General features: G+C 42.0%; 1 protein-coding gene across 4 annotated transcripts in view; it reads left to right on the top strand.

Moving 5' to 3' along the window:
* Window positions 1–19547, top strand: part of WASF3 (WASP family member 3) — a 128912-nt gene extending 109365 nt beyond the window's left edge. For 3 of the 4 annotated variants that reach the window (XM_036116970.2, XM_036116972.2, XM_036116969.2), the window contains 5 exons: window positions 2824–2941; window positions 7468–7643; window positions 11794–12060; window positions 13639–14006; window positions 16262–19547. In XM_036116970.2, the coding sequence (XP_035972863.1) occupies window positions 2824–2941; window positions 7468–7643; window positions 11794–12060; window positions 13639–14006; window positions 16262–16419 (1087 nt within the window). In that variant the 3' untranslated portion in view covers window positions 16420–19547. Of the gene's footprint in view, window positions 1–2823; window positions 2942–7467; window positions 7644–10768; window positions 10936–11793; window positions 12061–13638; window positions 14007–16261 lie in introns of all 4 variants that reach the window. The other variant, XM_036116971.2, reaches the window with a different exon arrangement.
* Window positions 19548–20664: the final 1117 nt, after the last annotated feature.

Raw genomic sequence — 20664 nt, 5'->3', positions numbered from 1 at the left:
AACTCACCAAGAGAAGTGTGAGCTCTAATATTAGCTTTCATGGATATCTGTAGTAGGTAGCTACCTCTGTAGATACCTGAGTGTAGATATCTGAAGTAGAAGTGGACACATTGCATAGTATTATGTATGCTTATGTTGTTCCTTATATTCAAAGTCCACTTTAAAGGAACTGCATAATTCATTTATAATGCAGCAAAATACCTATCTCAGCATTTCAGCGCTGCAGGGACATTTGTTATTTAATTCAGAAAAAGGTATGCTGCAGCAATAGGGGTTTTTACAAGTGAATAATATAGTCAACAAATTAACCTGTTACTCTAAAATGGTGGGACACGGTATCAGGACCAAACTTTCCAGAATAAGAATGGAAAATCAATAGTGGAAAAAATTAATATTAAGAAACTAAAAATGCTTGTTAAAAACACCTCTCCTACCTCTTACCACATTAGTGTTTTCTTTCCATATTTTGTCACCTTCATCCCCGTCTCCCTTTTCCACATATCTTCTCACTGTCCTTCATCGTGCAGCTTGTTCTTCTCCACCTTTGCCCTCCAGGTAAGCTCATGCCCTCAGCCTCTGATGAGCACAGGCTGTGGTGGAGGGTGTCCTCACGGCCCACAGGACTAGCTCCGCTGGCTGACAGACTCCCTTTACCATCGATCGAGTGGGTTCTCTGTTTCCGGTGCCACCATCTTGGGCCTTTGGTCCTTCTGGGGGAGTGCTCAGAGGTTTTTTTGTCTGAATTCCTGTTCCTTCTCAGGGTCCAAAGGGAGGTGTTTGGACCCACCCTCTGTTGCAGCTCTGGTAATAAAGCAGCAGTTCAGCGGCATCCCTTTCTTTCAGCACGGAGAGAAAACGTAATAGAAATCCCATGGAAACTATGATGGGAGAGGGCCAGTGGGCCACAGCTTTCTATGAGTATGCTTTTCTGGAAGTTTTAGCACACTCATCTAAAAATTAATGATCTACATGAGGAGTAGTATTATAAGCCTGATGTTTTATCTTGTGCTTTTGCTTTCATTCAATAGGCATTTTCGGGGGGGGGGGGCAATTTCAGTTTTATTTAGCACTAGAAGCCCCAAGGGCAGGCCTATTAAAACTTTCCTAAGACACCTCACTAAATATTCTGTTCTAAAGGAAAAAGCCTGTAAAACTCAGTGGACCACTTACATTTGATGAATCGAGATCATGATTAGATACTTGTAGTGATAGACAAATTTTAATTGTATAAAAAATGAATTGACTTTCATATATATTGTATGTGTATGTTCAGTTTTATGGAAAATAAAAATGTCTGACTTTTTAGTAGTGTGTTTAAGAATAGCAGTGCTAACTCAAATGTACTTTTTGACAGTAAAGTAGTATTTGAGGTATATAAAACACTAAAGACCGTGTTAATATATGAGCATTACAACATGACTGGAAAATGAAGTATTGGTTGCTATCAACATAGGACATTGCTGCTTATATTCTTATGTTGAGATTAAAATTTGTTTATTGACATGAGCTTCTGCCTTCATTAAAGTATTAACTCCCCTTTTTTAAGAAAACTTGATTTTATATGTCTTAAATTTTGTAGCAAGTAACTGTGCATTTTATGTCTTAAATTTTGTAGCAAGTTACTGTTCAGCTTTTCTGTATCCTCAGTCCATTCAGAAGGCCTGGTATCTTAGGGAGACTATATTTTTCACAGTAATGTATTAATAAAATCTCTATAATGCAGGTCTCCTATCAGTTAGGAAACTTGGAAAGGAAAAGAAGGTTTTCAAGTAATAAAGATTGAAGTGTAAAGCGAATTGCCATGGTTAGTGATTTTCAGACGGTCGATGGGCCAGAGTAACCCCTATAGGAACCTGGGCCTTAGTTTGTGATGAACGTGGCATAGCAGGAACATCAGGGACCGGCAGGCAGGATTTTCCCCTGGACTCATTCAGTTAGTTTTCTTTGACTGTTTGGGCATAAACTCTTTCTTATGCTCACCTCACTGTGCCTCATTTCATTTTGCTTTTCTCTGTGCCGTAAATGACTTACTGAAACACTGATTTGAAATGTAAATGCTCTGCTTCCTCTTGAAGGTAATCTACAGGCCAGATACTTTTTTAAAGCATTAGTCTTATAGAGCGTTTAGTTCGTGTTAGGATTATTTTGAGCCTTCCTATTGATTTATGTTACAACTTGGGACTTGTATTGGTTTTATGATAGATGAATAACTTATATAAATCCTTGAAATAGTCTTTAGACCACAGTGGTTGTAGCAGGACTTGAAAGTGAAATGCCACGAGTGAATTCTCTTTGTAGGTTACTTCACCTTCCATCACACTTAATACACTGGGAACATTTTGCTTCTTTCCGAATTGAATTTATAGATGTTGGGCCAACCTGATAAAAGGGACAGCATCCTTACTAATTTTTATCCTGATAATATTGAAGCTCCAGAGTAGAGGTGAATATCTGTACACACCAAGAATCCATTCATCTCTATGTATGACTCCTGTTGGAATAAACAAAACATTTCCTGAAATAATTGAGGTATCAGTTATCATTGTTTATGAGCCATATTGTGATTTTGAGGCACTTTTCTGTACTTAAATCTGAACTGGCAAGAGTACTTTTTATGTAATTATTCTAGAAAAAGTTACTGTTCTTGCATGTTCACCTTTTCTTTTTTTTTCAAATAAGGAGATTAGAGAGACTTAATGTGTAGGACAGCCAAAGTGCCCCATGTAGATGTTACCATCTCATGAGTTAAATTAAGTGAATATTCATTCCACATGAAAATGTCTAACAGCCTTTTCCCCCAACTTGTGCTACATTGATTTACAGAGATGATAAAAAGGATGGGCTGAAGTTCTACACTGATCCTTCCTATTTCTTTGACCTCTGGAAAGAAAAAATGCTGCAGGACACAGAAGACAAAAGGAAGGAGAAGAGGCGTCAAAAGGTAAATAATTCTAGTACGGGAACTCATGAATCAACATTTAAATGAGATCCCTATTTGGAAAAAAGTCAGTAAGTCCTTTATGTAAATGGTTGAGATGTTGGATTTAGTGCAGAAGTACAGGTTTCATTTTTTACATGAAGATACTGACAGTTTAATCTAACACAGTAATACTGTTTTTCAGTAAATACTGCCTGATTTGTTCCCTAATACTTGCTTTGCTTGAATAGAAGTAGTGACCAGAAGTTTTGTTTGTAACCATGTTTTATAACTTTTCTCCTGCTCTTTAAATTTAACAAAGCAGTCAACATTTCATATCAGATATAATGACCTGCTCTCATCTCTTTAAAGCATTCTTAATTGGTGTGTTGCCATCTCGCTATAATTAACATTAAGGAGATGTTCATATTGGATTGAAAAGCGTGTGTGATCTGTACATTTAGGGCATAGTGTTTACCAAAAAATGAAATTCCTTTTGGTGGGGTGTAGTAGGCAAGTGACTTGCAAGTCTGAAGGTTGAGAAACATCCCCATTATGAGCACTCTTAGAAGAATAATCACACTCTGCTCAGGTTTAGGGACTTCTATCTTAAGAACTTCCCCTCTTTAGCACCCAGAAATTAGACTTAACCTCCTGAGAGTTAATTCTCCAAAGGCAAATATTTGCTAAGACTTTTACATGTAAACTATGTTTTTAAAAATGAGCACCTGGTTTGCTTGACAAATCTTAGAGTGCTTTCGTTAAGACAAATTCTTAGCATGTTGTGGGTTAGTGACCTTAATGTTTGGAGGCATCTCGATGTACTGGCCCCATGGAAGCAACAGTTTGGGATGGAAGAAAATGTGAGATTTGAAAACAGGATTTAAGAAAGGGAACATAGAAACAGTTTGCAGACTACAAGTGTAAGATGTTCCCACCGAAATTCAGGAAAGAATTGTAAAGGTTGGTTATTCATGCTCTCTCCTTGTACTGTGGGTGGGGAGATGAATGGGGAAATCTTGGAAGAGCTGCTGAGTGTTGAAGGGGAAAAGTATTCAAGTGAAGAAAGTATAAAGTATTTAAGTGAAGAAAAGAAAGATCCTAATCTCTTGACTGGAAAAGAAACAGATATCTAGAGGCCGGTTGGTCCCTATACCTTTTTATACTAACAGGGATTTAAGACTATATTCCTTTAAAACCTGCCTGTCCTTTTAAATGGTCTTCTAGGTTTCCCTTCTCAGTGATACTTTAAGCAAAAATACCTAATTTTTTCAGCAGTGTTCTTCAGGGGAAAACAGTCTTAGTCTATGGATGATTATCATGTCTTCAAAATTATACCATTTCCTGGGCTGTTTTGTCTCATTACACATTCCTCCAACGCATAAAATTCTGATAAGAATTTCTTATTCACTTATATAATAATGTTTTTTGAATGCCTTCTAAATGCTGGATAAACAGTGGTGGGAAAGGATTATCACCCTCATGGAGATTACAATGTAGTGGGGGAAACAAACATTAAGTAATCATGCAGCCCACTGGAACTCATAAAGAGGGAAAGAATTTTGAAAATTCTAATACAAATATGCTTTTATTATGTAGGAATAGAAACTGGGACCAGCTATCCTTCATTTCCTAGGATTTCAGAAATGCAGGTTACTTTCAGTTTGGAGCTGAAAAGTCTCTCTGAAGGAAAAGTTAGTTTAGAAAATTTGGGGATGAGAAATCCATTGTTTCTAAACTTGGTTTCCTTAGTTTGCTGGTTTAAAAAACATTTTTTAAATGATGCAAATAAATATGTAGTTGTAAGTGTGTAGTTACAGTGCCTGGTAAATGTTGTGAAGGAAAAGTATGGTGTGCGGTGGGTGAGGTGACAAGGTGGGGGGGGCGGGTAACCGTGTAGGTGAAGTGGTGTCATTCACTGAGTTCCAACAGTGGGGAGTTAGAAGTCAGCTAAGCAGAGTCAGTGTGTGTGTGTGTGTGTGTGTGTGTGTGTGTGTGTGTGTGCATGCGCACGCACATGCGTGCATAAAAAGGGATGCTGGAGGAGTTGGGGGCAGAGGAGGTGTGGGGTGCTTCAGAATCGAGGAGCGTTTGAGGTAGAAGCAGCTAGGATCATCCCAGGCTAGGAGACAGTGGGCACATTCATACAAAGCCAGTGTAGTTGGAGTACAAATGCATCACTGTGAACCCTTTTCATAGTCAGTTTGTGTGTGTGTGTGTGTCATGTGCATGATGATTGGTAGATTTGGAGACTGAACCTCTGTAAAGAAAGTTGTAGATAATCATAACACTTTATCTAAATACTTCAGCATACGTCTTTTATTAAAAGTAAGGGTGACAGTTACTGATTAATACAGTGGTTCTTAATTAGGACGTGTGTTGAAATCTGTTGAAATCTCTCTCCTTTTGGTTTCTACAAGTATACAGACAATGCATGCTAGTTGTAAAATGCTCACATTACACTGAAGTAAATACATTAGTTTAGAAAATTTGGGGATAGGTTTCCCCCTTCCCCAGGTATCACCAATCACTAGTAATGATTGAGTGTACACATTTTTAGACCTTTTAAGCATTCATAAATATATGCATACATTTCACAAAGTACTTTTACATGCATAGAATTGTACTACACATGACTTATACACACGCACATGCAGACATACACATATATTGACATAATTAAAGATGTTCTCTGTTCTTTTTAATAGTTGTATAGTATTCCGAGGTATGCATGCTACATAAACTACCCCTCACTGTATTAGGACATATTTCAGTGGTTTGTGAATAGTTGCTTAACAGTACTGTGATACTACGTGACTCACGTGCAGATATGTCTTCTGGGTAAACTTCTAGAAAACAAATCTGAGCTTTAAATTTTGAAAGATACCATCATATTGCCCGACCATTAAAAGACTGAACCAGTTTATGCTCTTAACAGACTTCTTCCAGACCTGCATATCATTATTACTTTTTTTGATGCACTCATCCCCCCCGCCCCCCAAAAATCTCATTTGCATTACATTCCTTTTCATATCTTTATTAAGCATTTATATATGTTCTGTGAATTCCATGTTCACATCCTCTGCCAGTACCTCACCCAGGCCTCCCGCATCCCTCTGCCAACAGTCCAGCTCTGTCCCGGTCCCCACCATGAGCCACCAGCCACCCTTTCAAGGACCTGCCTTCCCCCTTTGGAATCTGTTCTCCACAACCTGGAGGGATCTTCTCAAATGCCTCCGCAGCGTGTCAGCCCTCCCTCCTCACCTTCCGTGGTTTCCCATTGCTCTGGGGATAAAGAACAACACTTTTGCCCCAGCCTGTGAGGTCCGGCCTACCTTTTAGATCGCAGGAGGCATTCCCCCTAACTCCCCATGACCTTCTTTCATTCCTCCCGATGTGCTGCCGTCCCCCCTCCTCAGAGCCAGCGCACATTCTCTCTCCTCTGGCCGTGCACCTGACCCCTTTGCCGAATGGGTGCCTGCCCACACAACAGAGCTTGTCACAGTGCCTCCAGGACACTCCCTGACTTCCATGCAAGGCAGCATTCAGTAAACGATGCATTGGCGTTTTACCATATGCTATACCTGTACATTTGTTTGTGTGATTTTGTGGGCCTCCCCCACTGCATTGCAAGCTCCATGAAGGCCAGTTCCTTGTCTTTTGTGTTTGTCTGCTGTTTGCATCATCAGCGCCTGACACGGTGCCTGAGACGTTGTCGTGAGCACCATAAGCTCACCCGGATCTGATCGCTTAGTCAGCATTTGCGAGTGTGTACTCTGTGTGAAGCTGTGTGCGGAGGTACTTTAACGGGAGTGTAGGAGTTAAAAGCACGTAGTTCTCATCTTTAAAGACCATAACCTCTTATTTGGGAAGTACGAAAAACACATACACATGTAGGAATAACTGTCCTCACCTTTAAAGAAACACCGATATAGGACCCAAGTTTTTATCGGATACGTTTTTGCCAGCAAAGTAGGGCTGGAGCAAGACTGATTCTCTGTATGGGAAGGTAAGTTCTTATCATGTTTTTGTTCTATGTTAAGCTAGTTGCAGGATTAGCTTAAATATTCTGTAACAATCTTTTAGAAACTGGCAGTGGAGTATTTTGAGTGATTTTGTGAAAAGATGATTGCATATTAACAATTCAGTTGAAATTGTGTACTGGTAGGACATGATTAGTCTGTATCTCAGACACTCATCTATATAATGCAGATCTAAAAGATCTAGTACATTTAAAACAAGCAAAAAACCTAGTAAGATGCGAATTCTTTACCAGAAATGATGGTAAGTGACTCCTGGAGGTTAGCTGCCACAGTGTAGCTTCTGTTTATTTAGGTTAAATGGTTAAGTATCAGTTACCACCGCTGGGTCTGTGTCAGGTAAGAGCATATATACTGTGTTAGAATTTTCTTAACGTTAGTGTGATCTGAAATGGGAATGTCTCTTGTCTGCACGCCGGGCTTGGTTCCCGTGCATTACAACTGCATTTAACCTGCTCTTTTCCTTTCCCTTCTGTCTCGGCATGCTTGCTTTCTCTTCCTGGACATCAGGAGCAAAAGCGTATAGATGGCACAACCCGGGAGGTGAAAAAGGTTAGGAAGGCCAGAAACAGGCGCCAGGAGTGGAGTATGATGGCATATGACAAAGAGCTTAGACCCGACAACAGGCTCTCTCAGAGTGTGTACCACGGAGCGTCTTCCGAGGGATCCCTGTCCCCAGACACTAGGTGTGTGTGCGTGTGTTGTAGCAAAGCCTCCGCGTAGTACTTGGTTTTATTATGTGTTGGAAACACACCAGTGGCTTTGGTGTTTATGTGGCCTGCGATATGTTTCAAAAACTTTCCTTAAAAATTAATGATACGTATTTTTTGATTTTGAAATAATACTTGAAAGCAGTTTCATTTTACATTGGGTTACTTTGTATGATTTTCCATCACTCTGACTCAAGTTTTTTGTTCCACTAACCTAGATGTAGTGTTTTTAACATCGATGCTAAATTTGGGCTCAGTAACTACCAGTGGCTTACATTTTTATCTTAATAATCATTTAATCCTTTCTCTCCCTCTTTAGCTTAGAGTGTTGAATTTGCTTTGCCACTTGATAATCAAACTAAAAAAAAACTAGCAGATGGTAATTGATGTGCCTAAGATGGAACTTTATTATTCTTTTTGGAAACCTTTTCTAAGACTGATGAGCAAAAGAGATAGTTATTTCTTCCATTTACTAATCTTATGTGTTCTAATTTCAGGAGAAGAATTCTGTTGGAGTTACTTTAAGAATTTGTAAGCATTTAAGTAAAAATATTCCTTGCAGGTGTGAATGATGTGGTCACTAAGTCACATTTGTTGCAAAAGGGACTCATGGAACAACAGAGACTCACTAGTCAGTTTGTACTTCTGCTTTAATTTCCTGTCTCTGCTTGTGTAAGGTCGTGGTCTTCCACTGGCCAGAAGCCTCAGAGTCTTCCGTCAGCATTTCAGAATTTGAATAGAAAATTCTTACGTGACTCAAGAATGTTTCAAAAACAGCAACAACCTGGACCTTACGTTATATCTGTGTCCTTTTTTCTTAATTTTTATCTCTATAACCTCAGTGTCTAACATAGACTCTGCACACAGAAGATATTTCATATTTGGTAATTACCGTGCCCAGAAATATCCCTACCCCAGAAGGGCTGTCAGTCATTGGTTGGCTATGCTAGGAGGCAAGTTCTAGGCAGTTTTTCTGTACAAGCTGTTATCTGTTCAGTACTAGGGAATTACTGGAGCTGTAACTGAGCATTCATGTCAAGTGTGAATCTCTATGTCCTTCCATTTCCATAGAAAATAATAATGATGATTCAGGTTTGCTCACAGGTCTTGGGGTGAGGAGGGGTACTTGAATATGATAGATAGCCCCCAGGGTGTTTTTTGGGTTTTTTTTTTCCCCAACTAATTTGTGATTATTTACTCATGTAAAACTTACACTTTATTTTATAATACTCCATATATATTCTTATTTAAGTAGGTACAGATGGAAAAATGATTTTTTTTAATCCCACAGTTGAATGATTGCTATTCATTCTAGCATCTGAGATTCAGTTTTTCCATGTTGGGTATAAAATTGATGATTACTGAGATTATTTAGTATTCTGCCTTTGTATTTATGTTGTTTAGATAGATATTCATTTCTCTTATTTTTCAGAACGTAAATCCTATTTCCTGTGGCCTCTTACTATCTGCGTGTACCAGATAATAGATTAAAATTCATCATTGTACTTGGATCCTATCCCTTAATTTAGAATCTTTTATTTTTTATTTTACTGAAGTATATCACTTTTTTCTTATTATAAAATAAGATGAACTTCTTATATTTGGAAATGACAGAGAAAAATTAAAATCTTATCCATAATCCTATCATCCAGAGAAACCACTGGTTTGCATTTTAGCGTATTTCTTTGGTCGTTTTTCTGTACATATATATGTTTTTCTTTTACAAAATTGAAGTCATGCTCTGTTTTCTGTCTTTTGACTTCTGTTATTTCATATTTATGTTTTAAGCGTTACTTAGAAACATGGTTTGTAATGGATGTATGGGGGACAACAGTTAAATACCAGATTTCATGGCATGTGTATGATCTGTTCATGTAAGTAATCTGTTTTAACCCAATCCATGTAAACTAACCATAAAATTTTGCTTTCTCTGTAGATCAGGAATGGTTTGATTGTAAGCGTAAATTTAGGATGAGAATGGACATGCTTCCCTACTGCCCTCTCTCGCCATTATCAGGCGGTGTGAGACCTCCAGCCCAGTGTCCTTGTACTCATGTCCTCCTTTCCTGCGCCCCGTGCTACAGCTGTCCGGCTGCCCACCTGTCCGCCCCCAAGACCCCAGGGGAGTCTTTTGATTCTCCCACTGAGTCTCCACTGCCTACACTTCCTTCCTCCTTTCTCCACGTGGTCTTCACTCTTACCAGTTCTTTTCTGTGACAGATAATTAGTGCCGATCATGACGCCTCAGCATCATCCCACTCATCTCCATGTTGGTACAGCATCTTCTGTGGCTGATTGCTAACTTCCTGTGGGGGTCTCTGTCCCCCAGCAGGCCCCTGACTCTCCACCTCTCCTTCAGCCCGCTGGTGCCCCCCTCACCGAGCAGCCCCTCTCGAACCCACCCTTCCCCAGAGCCCTGCCCTCTGGAACTCTCCAGCTGCAGTTCTGGTCCTCAGATGCTCACTGCCTGCTCCTTACTCCCTCCTCCATCAGGTCTTCCCCTTTCTCTGGGCTCCGTTGGGGCTCTGTCACAAAGCCACTTTATGAAGGTAGCACTCTGAATCATGCCACAGTGTTTACAATTTCTGGCTCCTCTTCTCATCAGAAGCACTCTGCATTTTACTAGATAACTTTGTTTCCTTGAGAAAGTTGTACACACAATCTGTGACATAGGCCCACACACAGAGTCAAGCACACGTCACCAGTGACTCCAGAGTTTTAGGTATTTATGTTTTTAAAATGTGCTAAATCTAAAGCCAGGTCAGGTTCTTCTCCCATTAAAATTTTTTAAATTTTAAATATTTTTAACTCCCTTGCATAGTTTGCATTGTTCAAAAGACATACTCCTATGCACACCGTAATCTAGAATTTATGCTGCAATTGAGGAAGGAAAAAAGTGAGTTGCCAATTATTATTATACTGCAATCAGGGAAGAAACAAAGCAAAAAAAAGCAGCCTCTTGTCATTTAGGATGGTTTTCTCTGCTGTGTGATGCTCCGGTTAGGGAAGCTACTGTCTGAGTTTCAAAGATAGAAACTCGGTTGGTGTCTTCCCCGTCCCGCCCTCTACATCCCCAATGTGTGTTTGCCTGTTTCCTCCAGAGAGAGAGACACAAGCTGACCCCTCACAGAAGCCAGCAAATACATGTGAGAAGAGTAAGGACAAGAAGAGAGGAGTGGGAGAGAAGGAAAATGGGCATTGAGTTCATGAGTGACGCCAAGGAGCTGGCGCAGGCAGGGGGCGCCACCGAGGACACGGTGCCCAGAGGGTTCGTCACGTTGCTCTCCTGGACCCCGGCCTCAGCTTGCCTGCCCTGCTTTGGCTGCCCTGACAGGTCGCGCAGCCCCTTTTCTGATCCCATGCGTCCCGGAGCTGGCCTGTAGCCTGGGCCGGGGACGCGCCGCTGTCCTTACTAATGCCTGTGGCCCGTGTGGCCGCCACCCTCACGAGGCCGCGCTCCCTCCAGGGGTGCCCCCCACTGGCATCCTGGCACCCGCATCTTTCCAGGCTCTGCTCATCTAATACCACATCTCCATTCCTTCCAGAGTTTCACGCTCCGCCGTCAAAGAAAAGAAGCCCTTCCCTTACTGCACCGTGTTCTTTCTCTTTTGGCTAAATACTGTCCTTCTGTTTAAGAAAACTACAACCCGCTGAATTGCATTCTTGATTTCTTCTGCTCTTCTTACTATTCATATTTACCAGTTCACCTGCCATTTTATAATTTCTAATTATATGCTGTCAGTTCCGTTGCCACTGAAATCCTCTGTCTTAGGTGCTGTTCTCTAATTAAATGGAATTTGTCTTGTAGCCTTCTCTCTTAGAAAAAAAGCGCGCTGAAATATTGCGGAAACGGGGCTCTGCTGTTTCCTGCTTGCCGATCTGTCTGAGTCCCTTCAACACTGTGACTCTGAAGCCATGTAACGCTGGGGCTTTTGCTGCTAAAGTAGTCATTATGTTGTTGCTTGGAAGCTCTCACGGGGCTGGACCTAGTCCGTAGTAAAGAAAAGCAGTGTGTGATTTCTGTACATGGGCAAAGTTACTATTCAAATAATATGCTTATGCCTGCTGGAGGGGAATCTTTTTAACTGAATTTCAGTTTCTCCCACCCCTCTTTCCTGAACATCAGGTCACATGCATCGGATGTCACAGATTACTCTTACCCGGCGACTCCCAACCACTCTCTGCACCCACAGCCCGTGACCCCTTCTTACGCAGCCGGGGACGCGCCACCGCACGGGCCAGCAACCCAGGCCCCCGAGCATGAGTACCGACCCCCCTCCGCCTCGGCGAGGCACATGGCCCTAAACAGACCCCAGCAGCCGCCGCCGCCACCCCCACCACAGGCCACAGAGGGGTCCCAGGCCTCTGCACCCATGGCGCCAGCAGACTACGGGTAACTCAGGACTCCTGTCTTCTACCTCTGCTTGCTATCATGTTGGGGGTTTGCTATGTGTGGTCTAAAAATGTTAACTGAATAATCATACCTTAGGGGCCAGATGTGGCCAAGGATGACTGGATGTAGATACTACCAGTTATGACCAGTTCTATGTTAAAATATTCAGTGTCACGCTGCTCCCCTTTTTATTACAGACGGATCTCAGGTTTGTGTCTGTATTCATGTATACAAACTCCCTTCATACGTACTTTTAGGTGTGTTTGAATGCATTGCTAAGCCAAGGCGTTGAGAAAGGATGAAACGCTGATTTTGTGAACCTGTCCCAAACTCTCAAGTCTCTGTGTGTGTTCTGGGTGAGCCACTGAGAGTTCCTATCACAAGTGAGAAAACTATCCAGGGCAGCCACCCCTTGAGCCCCTGCTTGTACTTGACCATATAGTTCCCTTTCTTGATCTCTTGGTGCCCAGACGTCCTTCTACCCCCAGGTCCTTTTGTTTTCTGTCACTTGGGTAAAATCTAAACACCTCCTAAAGAAAGACCCTGATGCTCAAGTGTTTATTAATGTAAGCACCCACCTCTATTTTGATAGGCTGTCTTTTGTCGTCTCTTTTCTGGCTTAACCATAATCTTTAAAGAGTTAGCCTCTCGGAGACAGTGCCCGGGAAAGTTGAATGTGTGCTTCCATTAGCGTGTGTGTTCTTCAGTCCACAGCAGCGTCTATCACCTTCTAAATGTACTTCCCTCCACTTTCAGAGATTCTCTTCCATTGCTTCTCTTTAAGGGTCCCCAGAGTGTGTTCAAGGCTCTAACTAAAGGTCTGGCAAAGACAGGGTCTGTGGTCCACTTGTCCAGTTGGTTTGGAAAACCCTTTGCTAAGTAGGATTCAGTGGACTTCTTAGGTGTAGGACTTTTCAAAGATTTTGATATTCTAATGGCCACTGTGGACTTGAGGAATTTCCATGGGGATGAGATACAAAATACAGAATTTTCCAAATCTGACTGACCACAGAACCCTTTTAAGACAAGTTTGTGAGCCACCCACCTTTGAGATGCCCAGTATGAAGGATAGATTTGAATTGCTCTTCATAACCTTTGCAGTCAACTGTTTTATTCTAGCCTTCCACAGAAAGTTACTTTTTTAAAAAGATTTATTTGAGAGAGAGAGACAGCCCAAGCAGGAGGTGAGAGGGAGGAGAGAGAGAATCCTAAGCAGACTCCACGCTGAGCACGGAGCCCCACGTGGGGGCTTGATCTCAGGACTTTGAGATCATGACCTGAGCCAAAAGCAAGAGTGGGACGCTTAACCAACTGAGCTACCCAGGTGCCCCAAAAGTTACTTTTTGAGTGGTTTTCTTTCTGGTTCATTTGAGTAGATGAATTTCATCAGAGTGAATAATGTAGACCTGTAAGAACGACTGACCCAAAGTGTGGATATTTGCATCCTGCAGTGTTCTAAGTTCAGAGGACAATATATATTGTGTTTGGGGGAGGCCCCTGAATTAGCCATGTTCGACTCTCAGAGGATGGGACTCTTTTGCTGTTTTAGTGACTCTGTGTATTTCATCTCTTTATTAGGATGCTGCCAGCACAGATAATTGAGTATTACAACCCCTCAGGACCTCCTCCTCCTCCACCACCCCCCATGATTCCTTCAGCACAAACTGCTTTCGTCAGCCCCCTCCAGATCCCCATGCAGCCCCCCTTCCCTGCCTCCGCTGGCTCCTCCTACCCGGCTCCTCCTCACCCTCCCACTGCTGGGCTCGTGGTCACAGCCCCGCCGCCTCCGGGCCCACCACCTCCTCCGCCGGGCCCCCCTGGCGCAGGCTCTTCTCGCTCGTCCTCCCCAATGCATGGCCCCCCTGCAGCTGAGGCAAAGCGCCAAGAGACGGCACAGCCACCCATAAGTGATGCTCGAAGTGATCTTCTCGCTGCCATTCGAATGGGTAAGTGAGCATCTCAAACACAGTGTTCCTTTTAGAAAGAGACTTCTTTATGGCTCTAATCAGCTACAGCCTAGTCTTCTTCAAATGACTACTCTTTCCACTGAACTGTTTTTTAGAATAGGGTTAAAGGACACTTGTTTGATTTTGTTTTTTTAACAGGAGACCTGTTTTTGCCAGTGCAAGATAAATATACAATAATAGAGTATTGAGAGAATTCAGGAAAGCTGTACTTGACTAGAAATAGATAATAAAAATGATCATTGATTAATTGGATCTTTTCTCTACATTTACTCTAAGGGTAAATGTATACATGAAAGAAAGTGAGCTCGTATCAGTGATTGAGTTATTTTTAAAAAGCTGAGCTACGTCCTAGACTTTCCATATTTTTAGCTTGATGTGCTAAGCCAGTAAGTTTTTCAACATTTATTTAGCAGCAAGATTCTTTTGTCGGATAAAAGTCCTACACTGAACCCCGGAACATGAGACATACAGAAATAGAGCCTCTCTGGTCAAATCAGGATGGAGGAGCCCAGACGCTCACCCGTTTTGGCATCCCCTCAGCGCCACACACTAACCATCTGTTCCACCCCATTTATTCTCAGCCCCAGGCCACAGCCCAGGCTGGTTGAGGGTCACTCACAGGGTGTGCGGATGTCCTAGGAGCTCCTCATTCAGTGGGGAGTTGCACCATCTCTTGGTCACAGGCTCGTTGTTTCCATCTGGAAGGGATTGAGAAAGGCATCACTGACGTCCTTCCCAGGATGGCTGGGACATTACTGCCTCTGCTTTTTGCTTGAGTGCCCACAAATCAGACCTGAGTGTGGCACACAAGCCCAGCCTTCTCGTAGGTCTTCAGCGTCATTGACACACTTTGATTTTGTCAAGAAAAGAAGTCCCAGAGCTATGCAACCTCATTGATAAATTTAGGGTCATAGTAGGACAGTGTTTTTGTTTTTGGATACCTGTGAGCCCCTTCCAATAAGAGTGATCACGTAATCAGGATCTAATCATGAGGAAACAGGAAGCCCACATCAAGGGACAATCGACAAAGGAGCTGCCTGTGTTCTTCAAAAATGTCAAGATCAGAAAACACAAAGACTGAAGAACTGCCCAGATTAAGGGATATTAATGAAAGATGACAACCAATGTAATGGGTGTTCCCATGTTGGATCCTAGGCCTGGTGGAAAACTTTCTGCTGCTGTTAAGTCTACTGGCAAAATTTAAATAAAATTTGTAGAATAGATGATAGTATTGTATCTGTGCTAATAGTCTGATTTTGATCATTGTTTTTTAGGAATTACACATGAAGTATTTTAGCAGCAAAGGAACATTATATGCTACTTATTCTCGGGTGGTCCAGAAAAAAGTGTGTGTGTATTAGCAAGAATGATAGAGAAAAGTTGCTAAAACGAAGTGGTCAAATGTTATCAGTTGGGGAATCTGGGTTTAGGTTTTATGGGGATGTTTTTCTACTAGTCTTTCTTTTGTGGGGGGAGGGTCAGCAGGAGAGGGAGAGGAGGAATCTGAAACAGGCTCTATGTCCAGCATGGAGGCCGACTCATGGAACCCTGAGATTATGACCTGAGCCAAAATCAAATTGGATGCTTAACCGACTGCACCACCCAGGCGCCCCATTTTTCTACCAGTCTTACAGGGACTCTATAGAAAAAATTAAAGAATTAACTTTAAATCATCTTTGTTACCCACTGTTACGTAATAAGAAGGTAGACCATTGTATTTTGTATTAATTTTTAGCAATAGTTGATGAAACAAAGATCTCCGTTACCTGCCAAAAGCTATTAGCGTAAAATGCTGCTTTCCAAGCCTTTGGATTATAGCAATGTCCAGGAAATGTTCATGATAGAAGTGTTCCATGTTTGTATGGTCCAGTATGGTAGCCACTAGGCACAATAAATTTACCTTTAATTAGCCACTTGTAGCTACCTTAATGGAAGGTGCAGCTCCAGAATTTTCTTTCATGATGTTCATGTGCACTGGAATTCTAAGTTTTTTTTTATTTCAACACATTACTATAAACAGTGTTATAACTTTCAGTATGTGTGTTTTTTTGTTTGTTTGTTGTTTTTTTGGTCACAAAACTTCCATTTCCCAAGCTTTTCTCATCTCAGGTTTCCAAAACTTTTTACCTTTGGTGTCAGCAGGGTGGGAGAAGGTAAATAGACTTATTAGTTTGTTTTCCTTAATTTGGAGCAAGCAGAGGGATTTCATTGTCCTCTTCGGGTTGTGTCCCCAGGGATTCAGTTGAAAAAGGTGCAAGAACAGCGCGAGCAAGAGGCCAAGCGCGAGCCAGTCGGGAATGACGTGGCCACGATCCTGTCCAGACGCATCGCCGTGGAGTACAGCGATTCTGACGACGACTCGGAGTTCGATGAGAACGACTGGTCCGACTGAGGCGGCGCGCATGCGCAGCGGGGGGGCGCACTGCCGAACCGGCGGCCACCCGAGACCGTGTGTCGGAAATGTCTTGGAAATTTTAAGTGGTCTCAACACCCACATAGTGGTATTATAATCCTGTAGCTTAGCAACTTTTGTATTAATAATGTGATATTGCTTTTGCACATCCAAAAGTTCTGGGTTTTTTCAGTATTTACTGTGTAATACTTAAGTGCCACTAAACATAGCAAATTGTGCTGCACATGAGGAAATATGCTGTAACTATCGCATTGTCCTGAAAACAGCCTCTTGCTTACTTTTTCTTGGCCATGAAAGTACTTAGTGCGGTTTGGGTTTCCTCTTCTTGATCACTATAATTCTGCAGACTTGCTGTGTGTTTGTGAAGCTGCCTGGTGTTAGGTCTTTGCAAGATTAACGAACGTGTGTCAGAGTGATGTCTTCCAATCAGTAAGTGGACCGTTTCACCCTTTTTTGTTTGTTTCAAATGTGTTTCCGAAGAAGTTGGTTCCAGAGGGAAAGATTTAACAGGGAGAATCAAGCGTCGCTGCTTTCCGTTTCTTGGTTCGGTCGCCTGTGTGTGAATCGGAGCGCTCTGTGAGATGATTTGGTTTCCTTTGCACGCTCTTGTGAAATGTGAAATTGGAAGGGCCCTTTCCAGGCAGGATTCCCTGCGGGCTCTCACTTGGTCGATGCTTGTTGATGATTTGTTCAGAGCTTCCAGCCGCTGTGCGGTCATGAAAATGAAGAACAGGGCTATTTTTCCTCGGCGGCGGGGGGGGGGGGGGGGGGGGGGTTCGGGGCTGACACTGGGAACACCTGGCAGCCCCTAGAGCCCCGGGGGCCAGCCGGCCACACGGACACGGCGGGCGGGGCTCCGCCCGGTGCAGAGGAACCCCCCACCCCCACCCCACCCCGGCCTTTCCCGGAGCCGTGTCCTAAGTGAGGCCGGTGGAGTTGCTGGCTCCCCGGTGTGCTCCAGAGAGTGCTTCCCATGGCACCTCGCTCCACTTGGTCTGGATTTTAAAGCTTAGATTTTAGGTGAAAGTAGATGCTGACAGCTATTCGCTTTTCCTGATGCTGTGGCCAGATTAGGGATCCATCACCCAGGTAGGGCCTTGGCCCTACTCCTAGAAGCACACGGTTCTCTTTTCTCATGTTGTCCTCAGCACATTAAATTTTGAAAAGTACCTCAGATTAGATTAGACGTGTAGCTGTTCCAGATCACTTTCCTTTCACCTTAGCCCTAACTGCTGTTCTTCCCACATGGCCATTCGAGAGACTCCTGGGGTTTATTATCTTGGTGAGAGCAGAGCACTGGAAAATAGGATGGCAGCTTTGCTCTTGTAATCTTGGGTGAAGGGTAACTGCTTGTTCAGAATCAAGAAATGCCCCCAGGCTTCGATTATAGATACAACTTCACAAATATACTAAAACACTTCATTTACTACAGATTCTTACCTACATACAGCCTTTCAAACGGATGGCAGTTATTTGTGACTCTCTGTCATGATGAAGGAGTCTTTAGCTCAAGACCGACTTGCCTGGTTCATGGTAGTCATCTAAACAGGACCATGACCAATGGATTTTTGTTAATGAGTCCTCCTGAGGACTTCAGCGGCGCCCCCAAACCACGTCCGTGTGTCCCCAAGTGGACATTGATTCGGCTTGTGGGCAGTCATCATTGGGTTTTAATCATGTAGATTTTGAAACTCTGAAAAGCCTAATGTCTGCATCCCCTTCCCGAGACCATGGCTTCTTGTATCAGGTTACCTGAGTCTTTTCAGCTGTACTAGCTGTTTGGACACATGCTTCTTGAGTTTCTGTTTCTTGGAGCTAGTCACCATAATTTTATTGAATATAAGTGGTAGTTATTAATGGACTTTTACATTTCTTTCTTTGATTTCCCCCCCCCCTTTTTTTTCCAGCATAAAGTCCTACTGTGTTGGCATTATTCTTGGGACTTTTACCATTTGTAGTCTGATTTTATCTTTATTACAGTATTTTGTTTTTATTGTTCCTTTTCAGTTAGGAATTACTTGTATAATTCTAGAACTTAAATTTGGTAACGCTTCTTTGTTTTTTATGTCCCTTCTGTTCTCAGGATGAAGAGAACACATAAAGCTACTATCCATGTCAGGATTTCTTCTATTTATATCTTACTACAATAAAATTACTGGCACTTTATTCATAAATATTCATAAGCCTATTAATTATTAGTTGTCTTCCTGTGGTTTAATCAACAAGTTATTTTCGACTTGAGTTTCCGACTAGTGAAAACCTTTTGCCCTAATGTGTTGCGTAGCCTTTAAAAGAATGGAAAATGACTAAAATTCAATTTAGATTATTTTTGCAGTATTTTTCTCAGCAGATCTGACTTATTCTAAAATTAAATCCAGACTTTTTCTAATGTGCTATTACATGAAAAGGAAAAAGTGAATATTTTGCATTTTCAGTTTTCATTTTCAAGAACTATTTACCAAAATGAATGGAGAAAAACATTTAAAAGCATATTTCATATCTATGGATTTTACATTTTAAAGTAGTAGTTATAACATTGTAAGGTTATTTTAAATTGCCCTCAGTTTTTTCCCATGTGTATTTTAGATTAATTTCTTACAAGCTTTTTTCTCACATCATAGATTAGGCAAGGGGATGAGAAGGTTACTCGGTACCACACATTAGCTTACACAAACATAACGTGGTTGGTTTTCCATTGTTAACCCCAAACCATGACATTTGGTACACTTATGTTTTTCTTTAGTGAAAGTATATGGTTAGAAAATTAACATTTTCATTTCAGTAAATTTTAGAATATCAAAATCTTTTCTGAACACCAAGTGGCTAAGTTGTGAAAATTTTGTAATAATTTGCAACTGGAATACATGATACATTTTAATCCATTAAAGACTAGTGGGAATGTATCAGCCAGAGTAGCAAGTAATTTTTGTTTTATAAATCAGAGTATCTGTCACCTTGCAGTATTACCAATGCTGTTGTAAATTGAATTTAAAATGTTAAAAAACAAAAAACACACCTCCTGTTAAACAATTTTTATCTGTTTGTATATCTTACTATAGATTATGTACAAGTAACATCTAAATAAAATTACACTTTTAACCCTAAAAGGTTTTGCTCATTGATAACGGTGTTGTATGTTTAACCTTTCTTGGAGGGGAGAAGTTGGGGGTTGGGTGGAGTTTTTAATTAGCATTTTCATTATGAGATAGCAAAAGATACCACTCTGATTTCCATTTAAATTTCTTTTTTTTTTTTTTTTAAAGATTTTATTTATTTATTTGACAGAGAGAGACAGCGAGAGAGGGAACACAAGCAGGGGGAGTGAGAGAGGGAGAAGCAGGCTTCCCGCAGAGCAGGGAGCCCGATGTGGGGCTTGATCCCAGGACCCTGGGATCATGACCTGAGCCGAAGGCAGACGCTTAACGACTGAGCCACCCAGGCGCCCCCATTTAAATTTCTGCATAAGTTTTGCATATCCAAGAGTTCAGATTGGATTCTGGGAGTGACTTGGGAAGCACTGGCATAATTAGAAAAAGCCTTTCTGGGAGCAGGAAGCCACATGCTCAGATGAGGCGTCTTGGCCACATCTAGTCTCATTAATAGTGATGAATACTCCGTACCATTTATTGCTTATGGGATGCTTTCATTCAGTCCTTACGATAACCCTTTAAAATGGGCATTCTCTCTATTTCATGTATGAGCAAACTAGCATGAAGTTAACTTGCTGGTCAAGGGCCTTGGTTGACATCGAATTCACTCTGGGGGGAGCCGTGCTCCTGAGGGACAATGGGAACTGAGTCGGGGAGGTAAGTGTGGCCACGTTTGGGAAAGCCAGCTGGAATGAGCTTCCGGAACAGCTGCCTCTGAGTTACCCGTGCCTGCCGTGTCCACCTCCCACAACACACGTTTCCCAGGGTTCTAGCTGGGTCTCCCCACAGCCTCCCTTCCGGACGGTGTGTTCCGTGAATACCGTCTGCATCTTTGTATCCAGAGAGCACATGGCCAATCTGCTAGACAGTGAGCAGCCCCTTGTTGAATGACTAGGTGAATGGATGGATGTCAGAGTTAATTTTTTACCAAAAATGAATTGTGTGCAACTTTAAAAAAAAAATGTAATATTTTACCCCGTAACCTGTATTTTCCCCTTATTATATACTTGTCATTTGATGAATGGGTCCCACTTTCTTTCGGCGTATTTCCTACAAGACTGAACTTAGTGAGGCA

Source organism: Halichoerus grypus, chromosome 4 (genome assembly GCF_964656455.1).
Source record: "Halichoerus grypus chromosome 4, mHalGry1.hap1.1, whole genome shotgun sequence".
NCBI lineage: Eukaryota > Metazoa > Chordata > Mammalia > Carnivora > Phocidae > Halichoerus > Halichoerus grypus.
This window is presented reverse-complemented; position numbering and strand designations above follow the sequence as displayed.